Consider the following 19761-nt stretch of genomic DNA (forward strand, 5'->3'; position numbering starts at 1 on the left):
CGGCAAGGGGCCCAGAGATGTGCAGTTTTACGTGCAGGGCCTCCCAGGAAATTCTCTCTGCACTGAGAGGTTTGAGATTCAGTGACCCAGTTGAAGGCGATCCCCACCCCTTCGGTTCCTCTGGGGTGGACGGGAGAGAAGCCTCGGTAGGATCAGGAACAGGGGACGTCCCACCCAAGCCCCTGGGCTTTGGAAGAGCTTCTGACCGGAAAAGGGAAGGCTTCCAAAGCGGCAGGAGGCCCCTAGGAGGCCTAGGAAGTGGCGGCCACTCCCACGTCAGCATGCTCTGCGGCCCAGACAGCGGGACGGGAGTCTCTGGGCCTGCCGGGAAATGTAGTCTACAGGTCGGGCGCGCGCCTGCGTTCTGCGCAGCTGCCCCGGGGAGCCTGGGAGAGCCGTGGGCGCCGAGGCGGTGAGTCCCTGAGCGGCCAGAGGGCGTGGCCGTCCCTGGGGCGCGGGCGCGGGCGCGGGCGGCGGGGCTCCCATCCCGCTAGGGCTACGCCAACTGGCCGCCGCCAGCCCTGACCTGGCGGCAGGCGCGTGGACGAAGGACACGCGGCGGGCCCCTGTCCGGCCCGGGTCGCCGCCGCCGCTCCCTGTGACCCGGCCGGGCCTTCCCGCGGTTGTCCGGGATCCTGAGCGCCCGTCAGGACGCTGGGACATCCTGGTGGGGAGTGCGCTGGGGCCGCACCCGCGCCCCAGGCAGCCGATTTGTAACCGGCTTTTAGAAGTTCCCGCGACGTGTCGCCTTAGCCTTTCTGCAAGTGCCCGCTTTGCATGCACCCTGGTTATCCGTGGGCCGTGTGAGCGCGGGCTCGCTCAGGCGGCTTTGGAGAGAAGCCGTGAGCGCAGGGGTGCAGTGAGGTTGCTCTGCGGGAGGGCGGATGGAGGGACCGCGGGACAATCAGGGCCCTAGTGGACGTGCTTGAGCGTTGGGGCCCGTGTGGGGAGGGCTGCCAGCTCCGAGGCCCAGCACAGTCAGGGCGGGTCCACAGCCCAAGGCAGCCCGCTTCCTGGATGCCTTCCAGCGGGGAGGGTTCGGTGCCTGGGGGTGGGGGGGGGGGACGGGGAAAGCTTTCTAGGAATGAGTCTTTGGGAGCAATAAATTGGCTTGAGCGGTTCTCCTGTGCCAGGCCACGCAGCTGCAGTTCACTTCCATGCAGTTGAATCTACTACTACAGGAAATCTTTATGAAATCAATTCTATGATTATTTCCCTGTTACAGACAGAAGCACTGGATGTCAGGGTCACAAAGCCAGCAGGTTATCACATGTGGATGGATCTGCTGCTAAAGTACAGGTTAGCATGGAGATAAAGTATATAGGGTCACAATGTACATTTGGGATGACTACGTAGGAAGATAATGAGTATTTCTTTTCTTGTGCTACTGCAAGGAAGAGGACAGGTACATGAGGCATCTGGGCAAATATGTAGAGAGAGGATCCATAGCATAGGGTGAGTAGTGGTATTGAGATCTGCGTTTGACCTCATCTGTGACCTCAGAGATTGCACTAAGAACATTTTGATAGTTTTAAACATGACCGTTGCAGAGATCTGTTCATTTTAGCCTGGTCACCATAACCCTCTGGCATATACTGTGTGACCTGGGACAAGTTATTCAGTGCTCCTGAGCCACAAATCTCAGTCCCCTCCTCTGTACTCAGGGCATAATACTAGCCCCCACCTCCTAGATTTGGGTGAGGGCTACGGGACCTGACCTATGCAGGAGGCTTAGAGCAGTACCTGGACACAGCAGGAGGAACATGATAAGTGTCCTTCATTCTTCACCCAGAAAAGATGGCGGGTAGCCCATGCTGTTGTGGTGTATTTTTCTCCAGAGGAAGCCCCGCGTGCCCTACCAGGAGGAGGTTCAGGATGATGCTGGCTGAAGTACACACCCCTTGAGTAGAGAGGAATGAAGGCTTGTGGATTTGCAGCCTTTGGAGGCGTGGCTGCAGCTAATATATCTGCATCTGAAGGTGACCGAGGGTCACTCAGAGCCACTTGGACTTTCAGGATTGTTAGCCAGTGCTCCTTCCCCCATTTCTTTTGTAGCCTGTGTATATTCAGAAACACAAGACAGCTTGCATTAGACTGGAGCTGGGGTTATAGGTCAGCACATCTGTGGATCAATGGAATTCTAGAGCCAAACTGTCCAGTAGAACTATCTACAATGAAATCTATGGAGCACTTGAAATGTGCTCCATAGATTTGAATGAGAAACTGAATGTGTAATTGCAATGAATTTAAACTGAAACTGCCACATGGGACTTCTTGCTACCATATTGTGTAGCAGAGTTTTAGAGGGTCCATATTTGGTCTAAAACATTTTGTAAATTTTTGGAAAATGGATGCGGATTTAGGTGTGTATGTGTATTTTTCTAGGAAGTGATTCCATGGCCTTCATTAAATTCTCAAAATCACCAAAGAAGATTAAGTTCTGCTGCTTTAGGGCTTGGTGGAAAGTAAGCAAGTTAGGGGAAGTAAGTATATCCTCTGGTAACAACTGCTGTTCCTTCTTTCTTGCTTTGCCCTGTCCTTAGCTGTGGGTAGCTCCCCTTGACGCCTGCACAAAGAAACCTATTGGAATCTGAGACTTCTAGCCCCAGAGAAATTGCACACCGCCAGAACAGGGCGATGGCTGTGGCCCTGGGTTGTGCAATCCAGGCCTCCTTGAATCAGGGCTCCGTGTTTCAAGACTATGATGCTGACTGTGAAGTCTTCCGCCAGCGCTTCAGGCAGTTCCAGTACAAAGAAGCAGCCGGCCCTCATGAAGCTTTCAACAAACTCTGGGAGCTTTGTTGTCAATGGCTGAAGCCAAAGATGCGTTCTAAGGAGCAAATCTTGGAGCTGCTAGTGTTGGAGCAGTTCCTAACCATCCTGCCCACGGAGATAGAAACCTGGGTGAGGGAACATTGTCCAGAGAATAGAGAAAGAGTTGTGTCACTGATAGAAGACTTACAGAGAGAACTTGAGATACCAGAGCAGCAGGTGAGAAAAGACTTTGGGATCATGGTAATTAGACAAAGAGAAATAGCAGAGACATCTGATCCTAGATCAGACATTTCATTTTGAGCCCCATGCTTTCCTGGAAGTGATTTTCATTTTTCTCTTCTGCTGTAATTAGCATATATGGCTCAGTGATTCTCAACTATTAAACCCAACTTGTATTCTATAACAAATATTTGGTACTGCCTCTTCTATCCTGAAATGAAACTTATGTGTAATATAACCAACTTACATACACAAAATAAAAAACATTACTGTAAGGGTTCTGTGATCCATGGGCCAAATGCAGCTCATGGCCAGTTTTATGCAGCCCATGATCTAATAATGCTTATTTATTATCTTTGTAAAGAGTTGTTAATACAAGAACTGTATGCAGTAGACCAACATGCCCCACAAAGTGTAAATTATTTATCATCTGACTTTCTATAAGAAAATGTTGCCAATCCAAGTCAAGTGGAGCCTAGAAAGGATGTAAAGGAAAGTGAATGTAGTTTGTGATAATCAAATAGGCATATGAACACACACGTTGGGGCATGACTATACTGGAAAACCTCATGAGGTTGTCGATGCCCCATCTCTGCACAGACTTACTGTGAAGGCAACAGCCACCAGCACTGCTGGTCCTGTAATTTTCCCAAGTGGCAACAAGTTAGTAAATCTGAACAATAAGTGAGAGAGTGGTTGTTTGGTTTCCAAAGTAGGGCTTTCCTGGAAGATTTAAATCATGCTAAATTATGCAAAAATATTTTGTGCTTATCTGTACCTTAGAGTGAGGTTCTTGACAGGTTCTTTTTACCTAGATGGAAGTTTGAGGGGCAAGTACAAAGTTGGTAGGGACTTGAAACATTTTAGCACTATGAATGATTGATACATACTCCCATCTCCGCCTGCTAAGTTCTTTCTTTTTTTAGAAGATTTTATTTATTTATTTGAGAGAGAGATAGGGGGAGAGAACTCGAGCAGGGAAAAGAGAGAGAAGCAGGCTCCCCATTGAGCAGGGAGCCTGACGTTGGGCTCAATCCCAGGGCTCCAGGATCATGACCTGAGCTGAAGGCAGATGCTTAGTAGACTGAGCCACCCAGGCGCCTCTTCACCTGCTGAATTCTGATAGCTGCCTGTCATCATGCCACATCACCCTTTGGTGGCGGCGCACTGCCTCCTGCTCAGAGGCACCTGGCACAGGGCAGAACCTTTGGCAAAAGGGAGAAAGGGCTTCTAGTTGGGCCTTAGGAACCCAGGATTGCGTGTTGATGCATCTGTGCAGTTATCCTGCTGGATCTAGAGTCTTCCCAATTTCCCTACCTCCCCTTCCCAGGATAGAATGAATTTATGGTTTTCCCTTCCTTTCTCTGTCTTCTGGGTTTGGCTTGCTATATGAGATTTTACCTGCCTGTAGCCCAATTGTGCACTGCCCAGTGTGGTAGCCACCAGCCAAGTGTGGCTCTTGAGCACTAGAAATGTAGCTAGTCCAAATTGAGATGTGCTGTAAGTATAAAACAGTCATCACATTCAGAAGACTGAGTATGAATGATGAAGTAGGCAAAATATCTCATTAATACTTATTTATATTGATTACACTCTAAAATTGTGGTGCTTTAGCTATATTGGGTGAAATAGTGCATGTCATTAAGATTGACTTAACCTATTTCTTCTTTTTCTGTATGGGTACTGGAAACTTAACATGACATGGCTGGCTCACATTGTTGCTATTGGGCAGTGCTGGTCTAGACTAGAGATTGATGGGTTCTGCCGTTTTCCCCAGATCGATAGGCAGGAAATGCTCTTGGAGGAGCTGGCACCAGTGGGAACGGCACATGTAGCGCCCAACATCCACCTGGAGTCACCCTCACTGCAAGTGATGGGACCTGCCCCAGAAGCCCCAGTGGCAGAGGCCTGGATCCCACAGGCGGGGCTGCAGGAGTTGGACTATGGTGCCGCTGAGGATTGCCAACCCTTCCTGGACCCTGGTAAGGCAAGGGTGTGACTTCCCTTTTGTGGTTTGTATGTTGAGAGCTCCAGAGCTCCCTGGGTTTGGGGTTGTGTTAGAAACGGTGATCACTGGATGGAAAGGAGTGCTGCTGGAAGAGCAGGAGGAGGGATACCTTTCTGGGAACAGTTAGGAACAAAGCTCGGGACAGCAGATGGGATTCAGAACCCCTTAAGCTATGACCCTGCTCAGGAAGCCTATTTTCCTCTTTTCATTTTTTTTATTTTTGTAAAATGCACATAACATAAGGTTTAGAATTTAATCATTTTTAAAAAGATTTTATTTATTTATTAGAGAGAGCATAAGCAGGGGAGGAGCAGAGGGAGAAGCAGACTCTTCACTGTGCAGGGAGCCCAACGCAAGGCTCGATGTTGGGACTCCAGAATCATGACCTTAGCTGAAGGCAGACTCTTCACTGACTGAGCCCCCCAGGTGCCCCAACATCTTAAACATTTTGACATGTATAGTTCAATGGTATTGACTACATTCATAATGTGACACCATTCCTACCATCCATTTCCATATCTATTTTTATTTTGTAAACTGAAACCCCATGCTCATTTAAACAAGAACTTTCCATCTCCCTCGCCCCTGGAGACTACCATTCAACTTTCTGTCTCTATAAATTGGACTCTCTATGTACCTCATGTAAATGGAGTCATACAGTATATGTTGTTTTATGACTGGCTTATTACACTTAGGATAATGTCCTTAAGGGTTTTCCGTTTGTAGTATGTGTCAGTATTTCTATCCAACTAAAGGCTAATTAATATGTCAATGTATGTATATACCACATTTGTCTTATCTGTTTTACCTAAACATATGCTTGGTTTGCTTCTATGTTTTAGTGATTGTAAGTAATATTTGTATGAACACAGAGGTGCAGATATCTTTTTGAGACCCCACTTTTACTTTTTTTGGGCCATATAAGCAGAGTGGAATTGCTGAATCATATGGTAATTCTATTTTTTTAATTGTTTGAGGAACAGCCACACTGGTTTCTACAGGAACTGTACCATTTTACATGCCCACCAACAATGTATAACTTTTTCAGTTTCTCCACACCCTCACCAATACTTGTTACTTTCTCTTTTGTGATAGTAGCATTCCTAATAGGCGTGAGGTGGTATCTCACAGTAGTTTGGATTTGCATTTCCCAAATGATTAAGGATATTAAGCATGTGCTTATTGGCCTTTTGGATATCATCTTTGGAGAATGTCTGTTTAGATCCTTTACACATTTCAAAATTCAGGTTGCTTTTTGTCTTTGGATTTTAGAGTTCTCTATATATGATTGGCAAATATTTTCCCATTTGCGGGTTGCCTTTTTACTCTCTTTAAGCTGCCTTTTAATGGATAAATTTTAAATTTTTTCATGAAGTACTCTGTATCCATGTTTTTGTTTTTGTTGCCTATACTTTAGGTGTCACATCCAAGAAATCATTGACAAATCCAATGTCAAGATGCTTTTCTTCTGAGAGTTTTTTTTTAAGATTTTATTTATTTATTCATGAGAGATATATATAGAGAGAGGCAAAGACATAGGCAGAGGAAGAAGCAAGCTCCCTGCAAGGAGCGTGTTGTGGGACTTGATCCCAGACCCAGGAGCATGCCCTGAGCAGAAGGCAGATGCTAAACCGCTGAGCCACCCAGACATCCCTCCTCTGAGAGTTTTATAATTTTAGGTCTTTGATCCATTCTGTGTTAATTTTTGCATGCACTGTGATGTAAGGTTCTAACTTCATTCATTTGCATATGCATAATCCACTTTTTCCAGCACCATTTGTTGAAAAGAGTATTGTTTTTCCATTGAATGACCTTGGTGTAATGGTTAACAATCATTTCACTATATATATGAAAGTTTACTTATGGGCTATCTATTCTATCCCATTGGTCTATATATACCTGTCTTTATGCCAGTACCAAACTATTTTGATTACTGTTACTTTTTAGTAAGTTTTGAAATCAGGAAGTGTGAGACCTCTAGCTTTTTTCTTCCTTTCCAAGATTTTTTTTTTTTTGTCTATTTGGGCATCCCTGGAGATTATATATGAATTTTAGGTATGGATTTTTCTATTAATTTTTTTTTAGAGAGAAAGCAAGTGTTGGGGGCAGAGGGAGAAGGAGAGAGAATTGTAAGCAGGCTCCATGCCCAGAGCAGAGCCTGATGTGGGGCTTGATCTCACAACCCTGAGATCATGACCTGAGCAGAAATTAGAGTTGGACACTTAACTGACTGAGCCAGCTGGTTGCCCCAGGGATTTTCTGTTCATGAAAAAAAGTATCATTGGGTTTTTTTTTGAGATTTTATTTATTTATTCATGATAGACATATAGAGAGGCAGAGAGAGAGGCAGAGACACAGGCAGAGGGAAAAGCAGGCTCCATGCCGGGAGCCCGATGCGGCACTCGATCCCGGGACTCCAGGACCACACCCTGGGCCAAAGGCAGGCGCCAAACCGCTGAGCCACCCAGCGATCCCCATCATTGGGTTTTTGACAGAGATTGTATTGAATCTACAGATCAACTTTTGGTAGTATTGACATCTTAACAATATCAAGTCTTCTAATCCATGAACATGGGATGTGTATTCCTATATTTATATCTTCTTTAATTTCTTTTGCCAGTGTTTTGTAATTGTTATTTTAAGTCTTTCATGTACTTATTTAATTCCTAATTATTTTATTTTTTTCAATGTTATTGTAAGTGGAATTGTTTTCATAGTTTCCAGAATTGTTCATTGTTAGTGTATAGAAATGGAACTAAGAAAAAAAAAAAAAAGAAATGGAACTAAGTTTTGCATGTTCACTTTGCATCGTGGTACTTTGCTGAATCCATTTATGAATTCTATCAGTTTTTTAGGGGAGTCTTCAAGGTTTCTACATATTAGATCATCTAATCTGCTTATAGAGATCACTTTACTTCATCCTTTTCAATTTGGATGCCATTTATTTCTTTTTCTTGCCTAATCGCTCTGACTAGGACTTCCAGTACTGTGTTGAATAGAGTGGCCAAATAGGCATCCTTGCCTTCTACCTAACCTTAGAGGAAAAGCTTTCAGTCTTTCACCGTTGAGTATGAAGTTCCCTCTGAGTTTTTCATATATGCCTTTTGTTATGTGGAGGTAATTTCCTTCTGTTCTATTTTGTTGAGTGTTCTTTTATCATGAAAATGTGTTGAATTTTGCTTTTTCCACATCATTTGAGATTATACTGTTTTTTTTTTCCTTCATTCTGTTAATGTGGCACATTACATTGACTGATTTTCGTATGTTGAAACATCTTTGCATTCCAGGAACAAATATCACATGATCATGGTGTATTATCCATTTAATGTGCTGCTGAATTCAATTTGCCAATATCTTGTTCAAGTTTATTTTTCTATCAGTGTTCATAAGGGATATTGGTATGTAGTTTTTCTTATAATGTCTTTTCTGGCTTTGGTATCAGGGTAATGTTGGCCTCAGAGAATGAGTTAGGAAGTGTCTCCTTCCCTTCATTTTTTTTTTTTTTGGAAAAGTTTGAGAATGATTTGTATTAGTTCTTTATATGTTTGATAGAATCTACCAGTGAAGCCATCAGGCTTTTCTTTGTCAGGAGATTTTTGATTGCTGCTTCAATCTCCTTACTGGTTAGAGGGCTATTTAGGTTTTTCTATTTCTTTATGTTTTAGTCTTGGTAAGTTTTGTGTTTCTGGAAATTTATCTCTTTCATCTAGGCTATCCAGTTTGTTTGTGTACAATTGTTCATAGTACTTTTAAAATTATTTTTATTTATGTAGACGCATTGGTAATATCACCACTTTAATTTTTTTAAAATCTTTATTTAAATTCAATGCAGATAACGTATACTGTATTATTAGTTTCAGAAGTAGAATTTAATGATTCATCAGTTGTAAATAACACTCAGTGCTCATTTCATCATGTGCCCTCCTTCATATGTCACCAAGTTGTCCCTACCCCCTTCCCTGCTCCCCTCCACCAACACTCTGTTTCTTAGAGTTCAGTGTCTCTTATGGTTTGCCTCCCTCTCAATTTTAATCTTATTTGTCCTCTTTAATTTTAACAATTTGAGCCTTCTTTCTCTTTTTCTTAGTTCATCTATTTAAAGGTTTGTCAAGTTCATTAATTAAAAAAAACCAATTTTTGGTTTCACTGATTTTTCCCTATTATCTTTCTAGTCTTTATTTTGTTTATCTCTGCCTATTCTTTTTTGTTTCCTCCCTTCTACTAGCTTTGGGTTTAGTTTTTCTTCTTTTCTCATTCCTTAAATTGTAAAGTTTTGTTATTGTTTTGGGATTATTTTTGTTTACTAATGGAAGTGCTTATAGCTATAAATTATCTATTTAGCACTGCATTCATTGTGTCTCTAAGTGTTGGTGTTGTGTTTTCATTTTTGTTTATATCTAAGTATTTTGTAATTTTCTTTGTGATTTGTTCTTGCCATCCATTGGTTATTTAAGAGGTTTTATTCAATTTTCACAAATTTGTCAGTTTTCCAGTTTTCCTTCTCTTGTTTCTAACTTCATCCCACCAGGGTTGGAATAAGTACTTTGAGTGATATATATATGTTTTTAAATATATTGGAACTAACTTGTGGCCTAACATGGTCTGTATCCCAGAGACTGTCTCATGTGCACTTGAGAAGAATCTGATATTTTTATTCTTAGTGGGTGTTAAGTGGTATCTAATGGAAGTTTTCATTTACATGTCTTTAAAGACTAATGGTGTTAGTCTTTATTTAGTCAATAAGCCAATCTTTTCATTGGCTTATTGGTCATTTGTATATCTTCATACAAAGATATGGAGAAATGCCTATTTAGGTTTTTTCCTATTTTATTTTATTTTATTTTATTTTGGTTTTTTTCCTATTTTATAATTGGATTATATATATTACTATTATTGAGTTGTGTATGATCTTTGTATAGTCTAGATAAAAATTTGTTACTAGATATGTGACTTGTAAAAATACTTTCATGTTCTGTGGTTTGTCTTTTCACTTTCTTTTTTTTAAAAGATTCTATTTATTTGAGAGAGAGTGAGGGAAGGAAAGCACAAGCAGGGGTAAGGGAGAAGGAGAAGCAGATTCCCTTGCTAACTGAGCAGAGAGCTCAGTCTGGGGCTCGATCCCCAAACCCTAGGATCATAACCTGAGTCAAAGGCAGAACTTTAACCAACTGAGCTACTCAGGCACCCCTAGATGCCTTTTCTTTCTTTCTTTCTTTCTTTCTTTCTTTCTTTCTTTCTTTCTTTCTTTCTTTCTTTTTCTTTTTCTTTCTTTTTCTTTTTCGTTCTTTCTTCTTTCTTTCCTGTTTTCCGTCCTCTCTCTTTCTTTCTCTTTATGTCTTTCTTTCTCTCTCTTCTTTCTCCCTTTCTCTCTTTCTCTCTTTCTTTCCCTAATTGCCCTGGCTAGAACCTCCAGTAAAATGTTAAACGTAAATGGTGAGACTGGGCATCCTTATCTTGTTCTTTATCTCAGGGGAAATGTATTTTTTTTTAAGATTTAATTAATTTATTTATGAAGGGCAGCCCGGGTGGCTCAGTGGTTTAGCCTGTGTCTCGGCCTCTTTCTCTGTCTCTCATGAATAAGTAAATTTTAAAAAATCTTTAAAAAAATATTTAATTTATTGATTTATGAAAGACAGAGAGAGAGAGGCCAAGACACAGGAAGAGGGAGAAGCAGGCTCCATGCAGGAAGCCTGCTGTGGGACTCAGTCCCCGGACTCCAGGATCATGCCCTGAGCCAAAGGCAGACACTCAACTGCTGAGCCACCCAGGTGTCCCTCAGGGGAAATGTATTTAGTCTTTTGTCATTATTTATGATACTGTGTGTCTTTCATAAATTCCTTTTATTAGAATAAGTAAATTCGCTACTATTCATGGATTATTGGGTATTTTTATCAAGAAACCAGTGAATTTTGTCACATGCTTTTTATGTATCTTTTGAGATGACCATGTGGTTTTTACTCTTAATTCTTTTGTAATGGTATATTTCCTTAATTTTTAAATGTTAAATCAACATTGCATTCCTGAGATAAATATCACTTGATCCTGGTGTATAATTTATATTATATGTTGCTGGAATTGGTTTGCTAGTATTTTGTTAAAGATTTTTGCATCCATTTTCATCAGAGATACTGGTCTGCAGTTTTTTTGGTCCTGTATTTATCTGATTTTGTTATCAGGGTAATATTGGCTTCTTAGAATGAGTGGGGAAGTCTTCCCTCCTTTTCAGGCTTTTGGAAGTTTTTGCAAAAATTTTCCATTTTTTCTTTTGTTGTTTATACTTTGGATGTCATATTTAATTTTTAAAAAGATTTTAGAAAAAAATAATAAAGATTTTATTTATTTATTCATGAGAAATACAGAGAGAGAGAGAGACAGAGACACAGGCAAAGGGAGAAGCAGGCTCCCTGCGGGGAGCCCCATGTGGGACTTGATCCTGGAACTCCAGGATCACACCCTGAACGGAAGGTAGATGCTCAACTGCTGAGCCACCCAGGCATCCCTGGATGTCATATTTAAGAAACTGTTGCCTAATTCAAGGTCATGAAGCTGTATACCTGTGGTTTATGCTAGGAGTCTTATGGATTTAGCTCTTCAGTTTAGATCATGGATCCATTTTGAACTAATTTTTGTATATGGTGTGAGGAATGGGACTAACATCATTCTTTTGCATGTGCATATCCAGTTGTCCCAGCACCATTTGTCAAGGAAACTATTCTTTCTCCATTGAGTTGTTTTGGTACCTTTATCAAAAATCAGTTGACAATAAATGTCAAGACTATTTCTAGAAAATTAATTCTACTCCATTGATAAATTTTTCTTTCCTTATGCCAGTAAAGTGAACTGGAAAGTATTCCATTCTCTTCTATTCAGTGAGAGATTATGAAGAATCAGTGTTTAATTCCTTAAATATTTGGTAGAATTCACCATTGAAGCCATTGGGCCTGGGCTTTTCTTTGTGAGAAATGTTTTGATTACTAATTCAGTATCTTTATTTGCTATAGGTCTATTCTAATTTTATATTTCTTTGTGAATCAATTCTGGGTAGTTTGTATGTTTTTAGGAATTTGCACATTTCATTTATCTAATTTATTTCCATACAGTTTTTCATAGTAGTACTTTATGATCATTTTTATTTCTGTAAGGTTACTAGTAATGTCTCCCCTGTCATTTGTGATTGTAGTAATTTGACTTTTCTCTCTTCTTTTCTTGGTCAGTTTACTAAAGGTTTGTCAGTTTTGTTAAATTTTTTTCAAGGAACCAACCTTGATTTCATTTATTTTCTCTATTTTTTACTATTCTCTATTTCGTTAAATCCTGCTCTAAATCTTTATTATTTTCTTTCTCGTTCTAGGTTTCATTTGCTCTTCTTTTTCTAGTATTTTAAGGTGCAAAGTTAGGTTATTTGTTTGAGATTTTCCTTTCTTTTTTAATAAAGGCATTCATAGCTATAAATTTCCCTGATAAAACACTGATTTGGGTATGTTCCTAAGTTTTGGTATATTGTGTGTTCATTTTCATTTATCTCAAAATATTTCTAATTTCCCTTCTGATTTTTCTTTGTTGCTTATTTTCCATGTATTTGTGAAGTCCTCAAATTTCTTTCTGTTATTTCTTTCCTTTTTTAAAAAAAATATTTTATTTATTTATTCATGAGAGACAGAGAGAGAGGCAGAGACATAGGCAGAGGGGGAAGCAGGCTCCACGCAGGGATCCTGATGCAGGACTCGATCCCAGGACCTTGGGATCATGACTTGAGCCAAAGGCAGACACTCAACCACTCAGACGCCCAGATGCCCCTGTTTTTTATTTCTAATTTCATTCCACTTTGCGGGGAGAATATACATTGTAATTGTGATCTTTTTGCATTTTTGGACATTTTTTTTATGGGATAGCATCTTGACTGCCCTGGAGCATTTTCCATGTGCTTGAGAAGAATGGATATTCTGCACTTCTTGGTTGGAGTGTTCTGTAAAGTCTGTGACATTTAGTTGGTTTATAAGTTTTTTGTCTTCTGTTGTTGATCTTCTGCCTAGATTTTCTGTCTGCAGTGCAAAGAGGGATTGAAGTCTCCAACTATCATTGCTCAATTGTCTATTTCTTTTACTATTTCTGTCAGGTTTTTTTTTCTGTCAGTTTTTGTAATCATGTATTTGGTACTCTGTTTTTGCACATATGATTATAATTGTTGTATCTTCCTGATTGATTGGTAATTTTATCATTATAAAATGATCCTCTTGGGACGCTTGGATGACTCAGTGGTTGAGCGTCTGCCTTCGGCTCAGGACGTGATCCTGGAGTCCTGGAATCGAGTTCTACATTGGGCTTCTTGCATGGAGTCTGTTTCTCCCTCTGCCTGTGTTTCAGCTCTCTCTCTCTGAGTCTCTCGTGAATAAATAAGTAAAATCTTTTAAAAAATAAAATAAAATGATCCTCTTTATCTCTAGTAACTTTCTTATTTTGGTGTCCCTTTTGTCTGATATTAGTGTTAGTCACTCTGGCTGTCTTATGGTTATTTGCATGATACATCTTTGTCCATCCTTTTACTTTCAGTCTGGTTTGTATCTTTGAATCAAAATAAGTCTCCCATAGACAGCATATAGTTGGATTTTTAAAATATAATATGATAATTTCTGCCTTTTGATTATTTATTTTTATATTTTTTAAAGATTTTATTTATTTATTCATGAGAGAGAGAGAGACAGAGACATAGGTAGATGGAGAAGCAGGCTCCCCTGATTGAGTTGTTTAATCCATACATTTTTAATCTTATTTTTGATATAGTGTAATTTACATCTGACATTTTACTTTTTGGGGCCGTTACTCAATTTTTTTCCTCCTTTCTCTCACTCTTCTTCTGGTTCTCATTATATATCTATTAGTGAATTGAGTGGCACCCCACTTTCCTCTAAGGTTCCATTCATTTCCCTTCATTCCCTTCATTATTTTTTTCCCTCTGTTCCTCTGATAGTATAATCTCTGTTGATATATCTTCAAGTTCAGTAATTCTTCTGACAGTTCAGATCTATTCTTGAGCTATTCTAGTGAATTTTCCATTTCAGTTATGGTACTTTTCAACTCCAGAATTTCCATTGGATGCTTTTTTATACTTTCTGTTTGATATATCTTCAAGTTCAGTAATTCTTCTGACAGTTCAGATCTATTCTTGAGCTATTCTAGTGAATTTTCCATTTCAGTTATGGTACTTTTCAACTCCAGAATTTCTATTGGATGCTTTTTTATACTTTCTGTTTATCGATATTCTCTGTTTGATGTGATGTGATGTTGTTTGTCCTCATAATTTACCTTACTTCTTTCATCATGGTTTCCTTTCATTCTTGGAACATATACACAATGGCTACTTTCAAGTCTTCATTGAATTCAGCATGTAGTTGTTCACATAGGCAGATTCTGTTGTTTTCTCTTTTTTTCTAGTGTATGAGTCATACTTTCTGTCCACATGCATGTCTCATCATGTTTTGTTGGAAACTGGACATTTTAGATAATATATTGTAGCAGCTCTGTGTCCTTCTTTCTCCTCCCCTGGGCTCATTATTGTTATTTGTTTGCTTATTTGTTTGGTGAATGGCTGCATTATTTTCATAAAGTCTAGTCCACTCTGAAATGTTAAGCATTCGATGTTGCTGCTCCTCAGGGAGCACAGCCATGGGTATGCACATGGTCACCCTTGAATGACAGTACTTTTTACAGGGCTTTCTTCGGCTCTCTCTTTCCCTGACCTGACCTAGCCATTAATTTCCAGCTAATTGCTCGATTGTTTTCAGCAGTGCCCTGGATCATAAGTTCTCTGTAGATGAATCCAGTCAATTTCAGACACCTTTGTTGGGCTAGTTCCTGCAGTCAATTTTTGAGATTTGTTCTGATCCCAGGAGGGCTCCTCCTAGCTGTCTTTTCCCCTAGTTCTCTTTCACAAACTAGTCAGCCTACAGTTTAGGGTGTATAGTCAATAAATCTATCAAATTCTTTCCAGTTGCCTTTCGTTATAACCTCTACTCTTTCTGAGAATGTCCTCAGGCTTGAATATTTCCACTCTCTGTTGCAATGAATCAGGTTCTTTTGTGAATACATTAGAAGCTACCTATTTTAAGGCCTACTTTTCCTTCCCAGGCCAAATCTCTGATATATCACTTTGGAGGCAAGCAAAATGGTGTGCTTCTCTCTGAGTGACATTGTTACTCTAAAAGCTGAGCACTAGGTCTGGGTCTCAGATCTTTTTGGGTTGCCTCTGCAGGCATAGAACCACTGCCTTACAATTGCAATTGCCTTAGAAGGACAGTCATGGAATAGTCTAGGATTCTCAACAATATTATACCCAGGGTAGATCCTCCATCTACTGGGTGGGGACTGAGTAGGTAAAAGGAGCCGTCACCTTTCAGCCACAGTTGCTTGGACTTTAGAATCAACAGTGGTTAGCTAGGGACAGGATGAGAAATGCTGACATCCTGCTCCTCCCAGGAAGATAGCTCTCTGAAAAAGAGCTGGGGGAGCGCCTGCCCCAGGTCCTTAGCTATGCCAATCTAGAGTGGAGCTGGGAGAGGCACTAAAGAGAACTGTTGTGGTTTAATTTTTTTTGTATATTTTTGATTGGAGTTCGATTTGCCAACATATAGTATAACACCCAGTGTAGTGGTTTAAAATAATAAGACTCTCCCTATGATCTGTGGATTTTAGCAGATTTTAAAAAAATAGATGCTTCCTAGTTGCTATAGGCCGTTAGAACCTGTTTGTTTTTTTATTTTTATTTTTATTTTTATTTTTATTTTTCTATTTTTTTAAAAATTTTTATTTATTTATGATAGTCACAGAGAGATAGAGAGAGAGGCAGAGACACAGGCAGAGGGAGAAGCAGGCTCCATGCACCGGGAGCCCGATGTGGGATTCGATCCTGGGTCTCCAGGATCGCCCCCTGGGCCAAAGGCAGGCGCCAAACCGCTGCGCCACCCAGGGATCCCTATTTTTTTAATATATATTTATTTATTTAAATATTTTATTTATTTATTTGACAGAGAGAGGGAGAGCTGCAGGCAGAAAGAGAAAGAGAGAAGTAGCTTCCCCGCTGAGCAAACAGCCCTAATGTGGGGCTGGATCCCAGGATCCAGGGATCATGACATGAGCCTAAGGCAGACACTTAGCTGACTGAGCCACCTAGGTGCCCCTATTTTTTTTTATTTGTAATAACTTTCACCAGTTTCACCAGGAGATAAGTCTGCAGAGCTCTTCATGGTGTCATGTTGGAATTCCATCTCCCTTGCTTTGCTTAGGTCATAAATCCGTATTCTATGCCTATGCCTTTGCTACTCTGCTTATTTCAGGTTTCTGTTTGCTCTCACTTTCCTTCCATCTGTGACCCTCCCAGTTTTGTTTGACCTGTGCTGTCTTACCCTTTGATCCCACTCATAGCTTTGAAATCTAAACAAAAACAATATTGTGAGACTAAACGGAATTTTAGTTGAAATGCATTTTGGTTTATCTTAAAAGGTCTTTTTTCCATGAAAATATAAAATAAAGTATTTTAGTCCACTTCCTGTTTTGACATTTCTTGAAATTCAAATTTTCATTAACTTGCTAATATTATTTTAATAAGGCAAATATTTAAGAAAATAATGCGACCCTTTAAATAGCATCCTACATTTAGATTTAAAATCAGCAATTTCAAAAAAAAAAATCAGCAATTTCCATCCCACACTTTACTGAAGACCACTATACTTTGCTAGAGCTGAGGAAAGCTAGGAGGGGTCGTGGAAAGAGAATGCATGCCACACCAGCTCTCAGTGGAGAGAGGGATGGTAGGACACAGGGGATAGTAGTGAAGAATCTTGTCTAGTTGTTCTTTGTTTTTTAGAGAGGGAGAGAGAGAATCTTAACCAAGCTCCACACTCAGTGCAGAGTGCAATGTGGGGCTCTATCTCACACCTGAGGTCATGACCTGAGCTGAAATCAAGAGTCGGGTGCTTAACCAGCTGACCCCCTGTGCATCCCGTTGTCCTGGTTGTTCTTAAATTGACAATGAGAAACACTTTGAGAGTTTGGGTTAATTTCAAGAGAGTGCACTTCTAGATTTGGCCTGAAACAAACACTGCTTTTGCTCATTGCCGATTTCATCATTTTCCATTTTAATATGAAAATCTCAATGGAAATTATTCTAGTATAAAGTTTCATAACCCATACTTTTAGCTCTCTCTTAATTTGGTGCTCAGTAGCAGCATTTCTCAGTTAATATGCCAAAACTTTATGAAGATTTACTTCCTATTTTGGCTCTAACCTGAATAATCAAACATTGAAATAGATACAGAGATCATTTAGTGCATTGATTTCTTTTTTTTAAGATTTTATTTTCTTATTCATGAGAGACACAGAGAGAGAGGCAGAGACATAGGCAGAGGCAGAAGCAGGCTCCCTGAGGGGAGTCTGATGTGGGACTCAATCCCAGGACCCCAAGATCACGACCTGAGCAGAAGGGAGAGGCTCAGTCACTCAGCCACCCAGGTGCCCCTAGTGCATTGATTTCAACACAGAATAGATTCGCTCTCCTTCCATAGATTCAAGGAGAGTAGACTTGAGTTTCATGTTTTGTTCTTATCTTTAAAAAATAGACTCTCGTAAGAGGTCCGGGTGGAGTAGTTCTGATTAGGGAGGAAGTAGGTATTAGGCAGCCACATGTCCAATATATCATCAGGGAAAAACCTTGATGATGTCATCTATTCTGCTTCTCATATTTCTTGTGGCCAGGATATCCAATACCAAAGCTTGACGTGAGCTTTCCATTGGAGCCTCGGGAAGAGGTGTGGGTGAAGGAACTACAAGATTCCAAAGAAATGAAGCAGTTACTTGATTCCAAGATTGGTAAGTAATTATTCACTGATACCACAGAGAAAAGAAAAGAAAAATTCAACCTGATCAGGATAAAGAGTTTGGGATTCTCCTTGGGAATTTCTGTATTCCTACTGGTGCCTAAATACAACTCTTCACTTTAGCTCGTGGTTTTTTTCTTTTTTTTTTTTTCTGTGGGACACAGTGACAGCAGCCATTTCTGTTTCTTCTCTCAGGTTTTGAGATTGGGATAGAAAACGAAGAAGATACTTCAAAACAGAAAAAACTGGAGAACATGTATCCATTCATTGTTACTCTAGAGGGGAATGCTCTCCACGGTCCCATTTTGCAAAAGGACTATGTACAGTTAGAAAATCAATGGGAGAGCCCCCCAGAGGATTTGCAGACAGATTTAACAAAACTGGTAGATCCCCAGAACCCCCCTGCTGGAGAGAAGCCTGAGAATCCCAACGTGGAAGAACCTCTCAACCCCAGGCCCCAGAAGAAAAAGAGTCCAGGAGAAAAACCTCACCGATGCCCTCAGTGTGGAAAATGTTTCGCTCGGAAGTCACAACTTACAGGGCACCAGAGAATTCATTCAGGGGAGGAACCTCATAAGTGCCCTGAGTGTGGAAAAAGATTCCTTCGTAGTTCAGACCTTTATAGACACCAGCGGCTGCACACAGGGGAGAGGCCCTATGAATGCACTGTGTGTAAGAAGCGATTCACTCGGCGCTCACACCTCATAGGGCACCAGAGAACCCATTCTGAAGAAGAGACTTACAAATGCCTTGAGTGTGGGAAAAGCTTTTGTCATGGATCAAGTCTCAAAAGACATCTGAAAACTCATTCTGGGGAAAAACCTCACCGATGTCACAGTTGTGGTAAAAGTTTTAGTAGACTGACAGCTCTGACTTTACATCAGAGAACTCACACAGAAGAGAGACCTTTTAAATGCAATTATTGTGGGAAAAGCTTTAGACAGAGACCAAGCCTTGTTATTCATTTAAGAATTCATACAGGGGAGAAGCCATACAAGTGCAGTCATTGTTCTAAAAGCTTCAGGCAGAGGGCAGGCCTTATTATGCACCAAGTCACTCACTTTAGAGGACTTCTTTAAGGATTGTCCAAGGAAACAGGCTTCTGCAGAAATTGATGCTAACTAAAAAAAAAAAAATCTTAACCTACAGCAGCCTGTTTGTCTTGGCAGAATCTTTTCATTTGAACTTATAAGAACAGGTTTTAAAAACGATTTTAAAACCCTATATTCCAAAGTATATGAATTCTAGAGTGTCTGTCTACTCTTGCAATGTCCTCAGATTTGATCTTTTCCTGTCTCTGATATTTTTCTCATTACAGTGAAATGTTTTGTGTCCCAGGCCAAACCTATCATAGATATAAAGCATATCATTGATGACAATCCTTTTCAGGGTAGGGTTAATATGATGAATAATCATGTCTATCAACATATCCACTATAACAGCACTGTAATTATTCTGCTGTCATTATTAAAAGTGATTATATCAGTTCAAAGCTTTATGTGTCCTACATAGCAAGGAAGGAGACAGTGTATTTTGTCAAATAATAAAAATGTGTCAGGAACACATTTGCCTGGTAAGAACTGGGTTATTTCCACTGAAAGTTTTTTATGTTTAAGGAAATTAAGATTTTAACCTTTACTAATGAATTGTATGGAGTTTGTTAGTCTGTGTAGTTGGTGGTCTAGGCTGATGCTGCTTAGATCTGAGTACTAATTTGATGATTTATTTTGTTCACAGAACAAGTAAGCTCTTTGTGGAAGAATCCATTTGAGTGGATGTCATACAAGTAGAATCAGATCTAATTTAGATTGACTGAGGAACCAGCATCTGTTGCTTTTTACTCTCCTTTGGTTTTCATCCCTGTGTCTCTCAGTGCTTTTAAGACTTTCC

The 19761-nt window shown here is 40.2% G+C and overlaps 1 protein-coding gene across 2 annotated transcripts; it reads left to right on the plus strand.

Moving 5' to 3' along the window:
* The first annotated feature begins 342 nt into the window (after positions 1–342).
* ZNF449 (zinc finger protein 449) lies at positions 343–19079 on the plus strand. Of its 2 annotated transcripts, none has more exons than XM_025989097.2 (5): positions 343–412; positions 2544–2991; positions 4772–4976; positions 17750–17863; positions 18067–19079. In XM_025989097.2, exons 2-5 carry the CDS (start codon positions 2638–2640, stop codon positions 18948–18950), a joined length of 1557 nt encoding a protein of 518 aa, XP_025844882.2. In that variant the 5' UTR covers positions 343–412; positions 2544–2637; the 3' UTR covers positions 18951–19079. The 2 variants fall into 2 exon arrangements, with proteins under 2 accessions (XP_025844882.2, XP_025844883.2); XM_025989098.2 differs by lacking the exon at positions 343–412 and adding an exon at positions 463–1299.
* Positions 19080–19761: the final 682 nt, after the last annotated feature.

Source organism: Vulpes vulpes, chromosome X, assembly GCF_048418805.1.
Source record: "Vulpes vulpes isolate BD-2025 chromosome X, VulVul3, whole genome shotgun sequence".
NCBI lineage: Eukaryota > Metazoa > Chordata > Mammalia > Carnivora > Canidae > Vulpes > Vulpes vulpes.

Coding starts and splice junctions, on each gene's coding strand:
- ZNF449 (XM_025989097.2), top strand. CDS start 2,638: ATGGCTGTGGCCCTGGGTTGTGCAATCCAGGCCTCCTTGAATCAGGGC. Junction 2,992..4,771: donor TTGAGATACCAGAGCAGCAG/GTGAGAAAAGAC, acceptor CGTTTTCCCCAG/ATCGATAGGCAGGAAATGCT. Junction 4,977..17,749: donor CCAACCCTTCCTGGACCCTG/GTAAGGCAAGGG, acceptor TCTTGTGGCCAG/GATATCCAATACCAAAGCTT.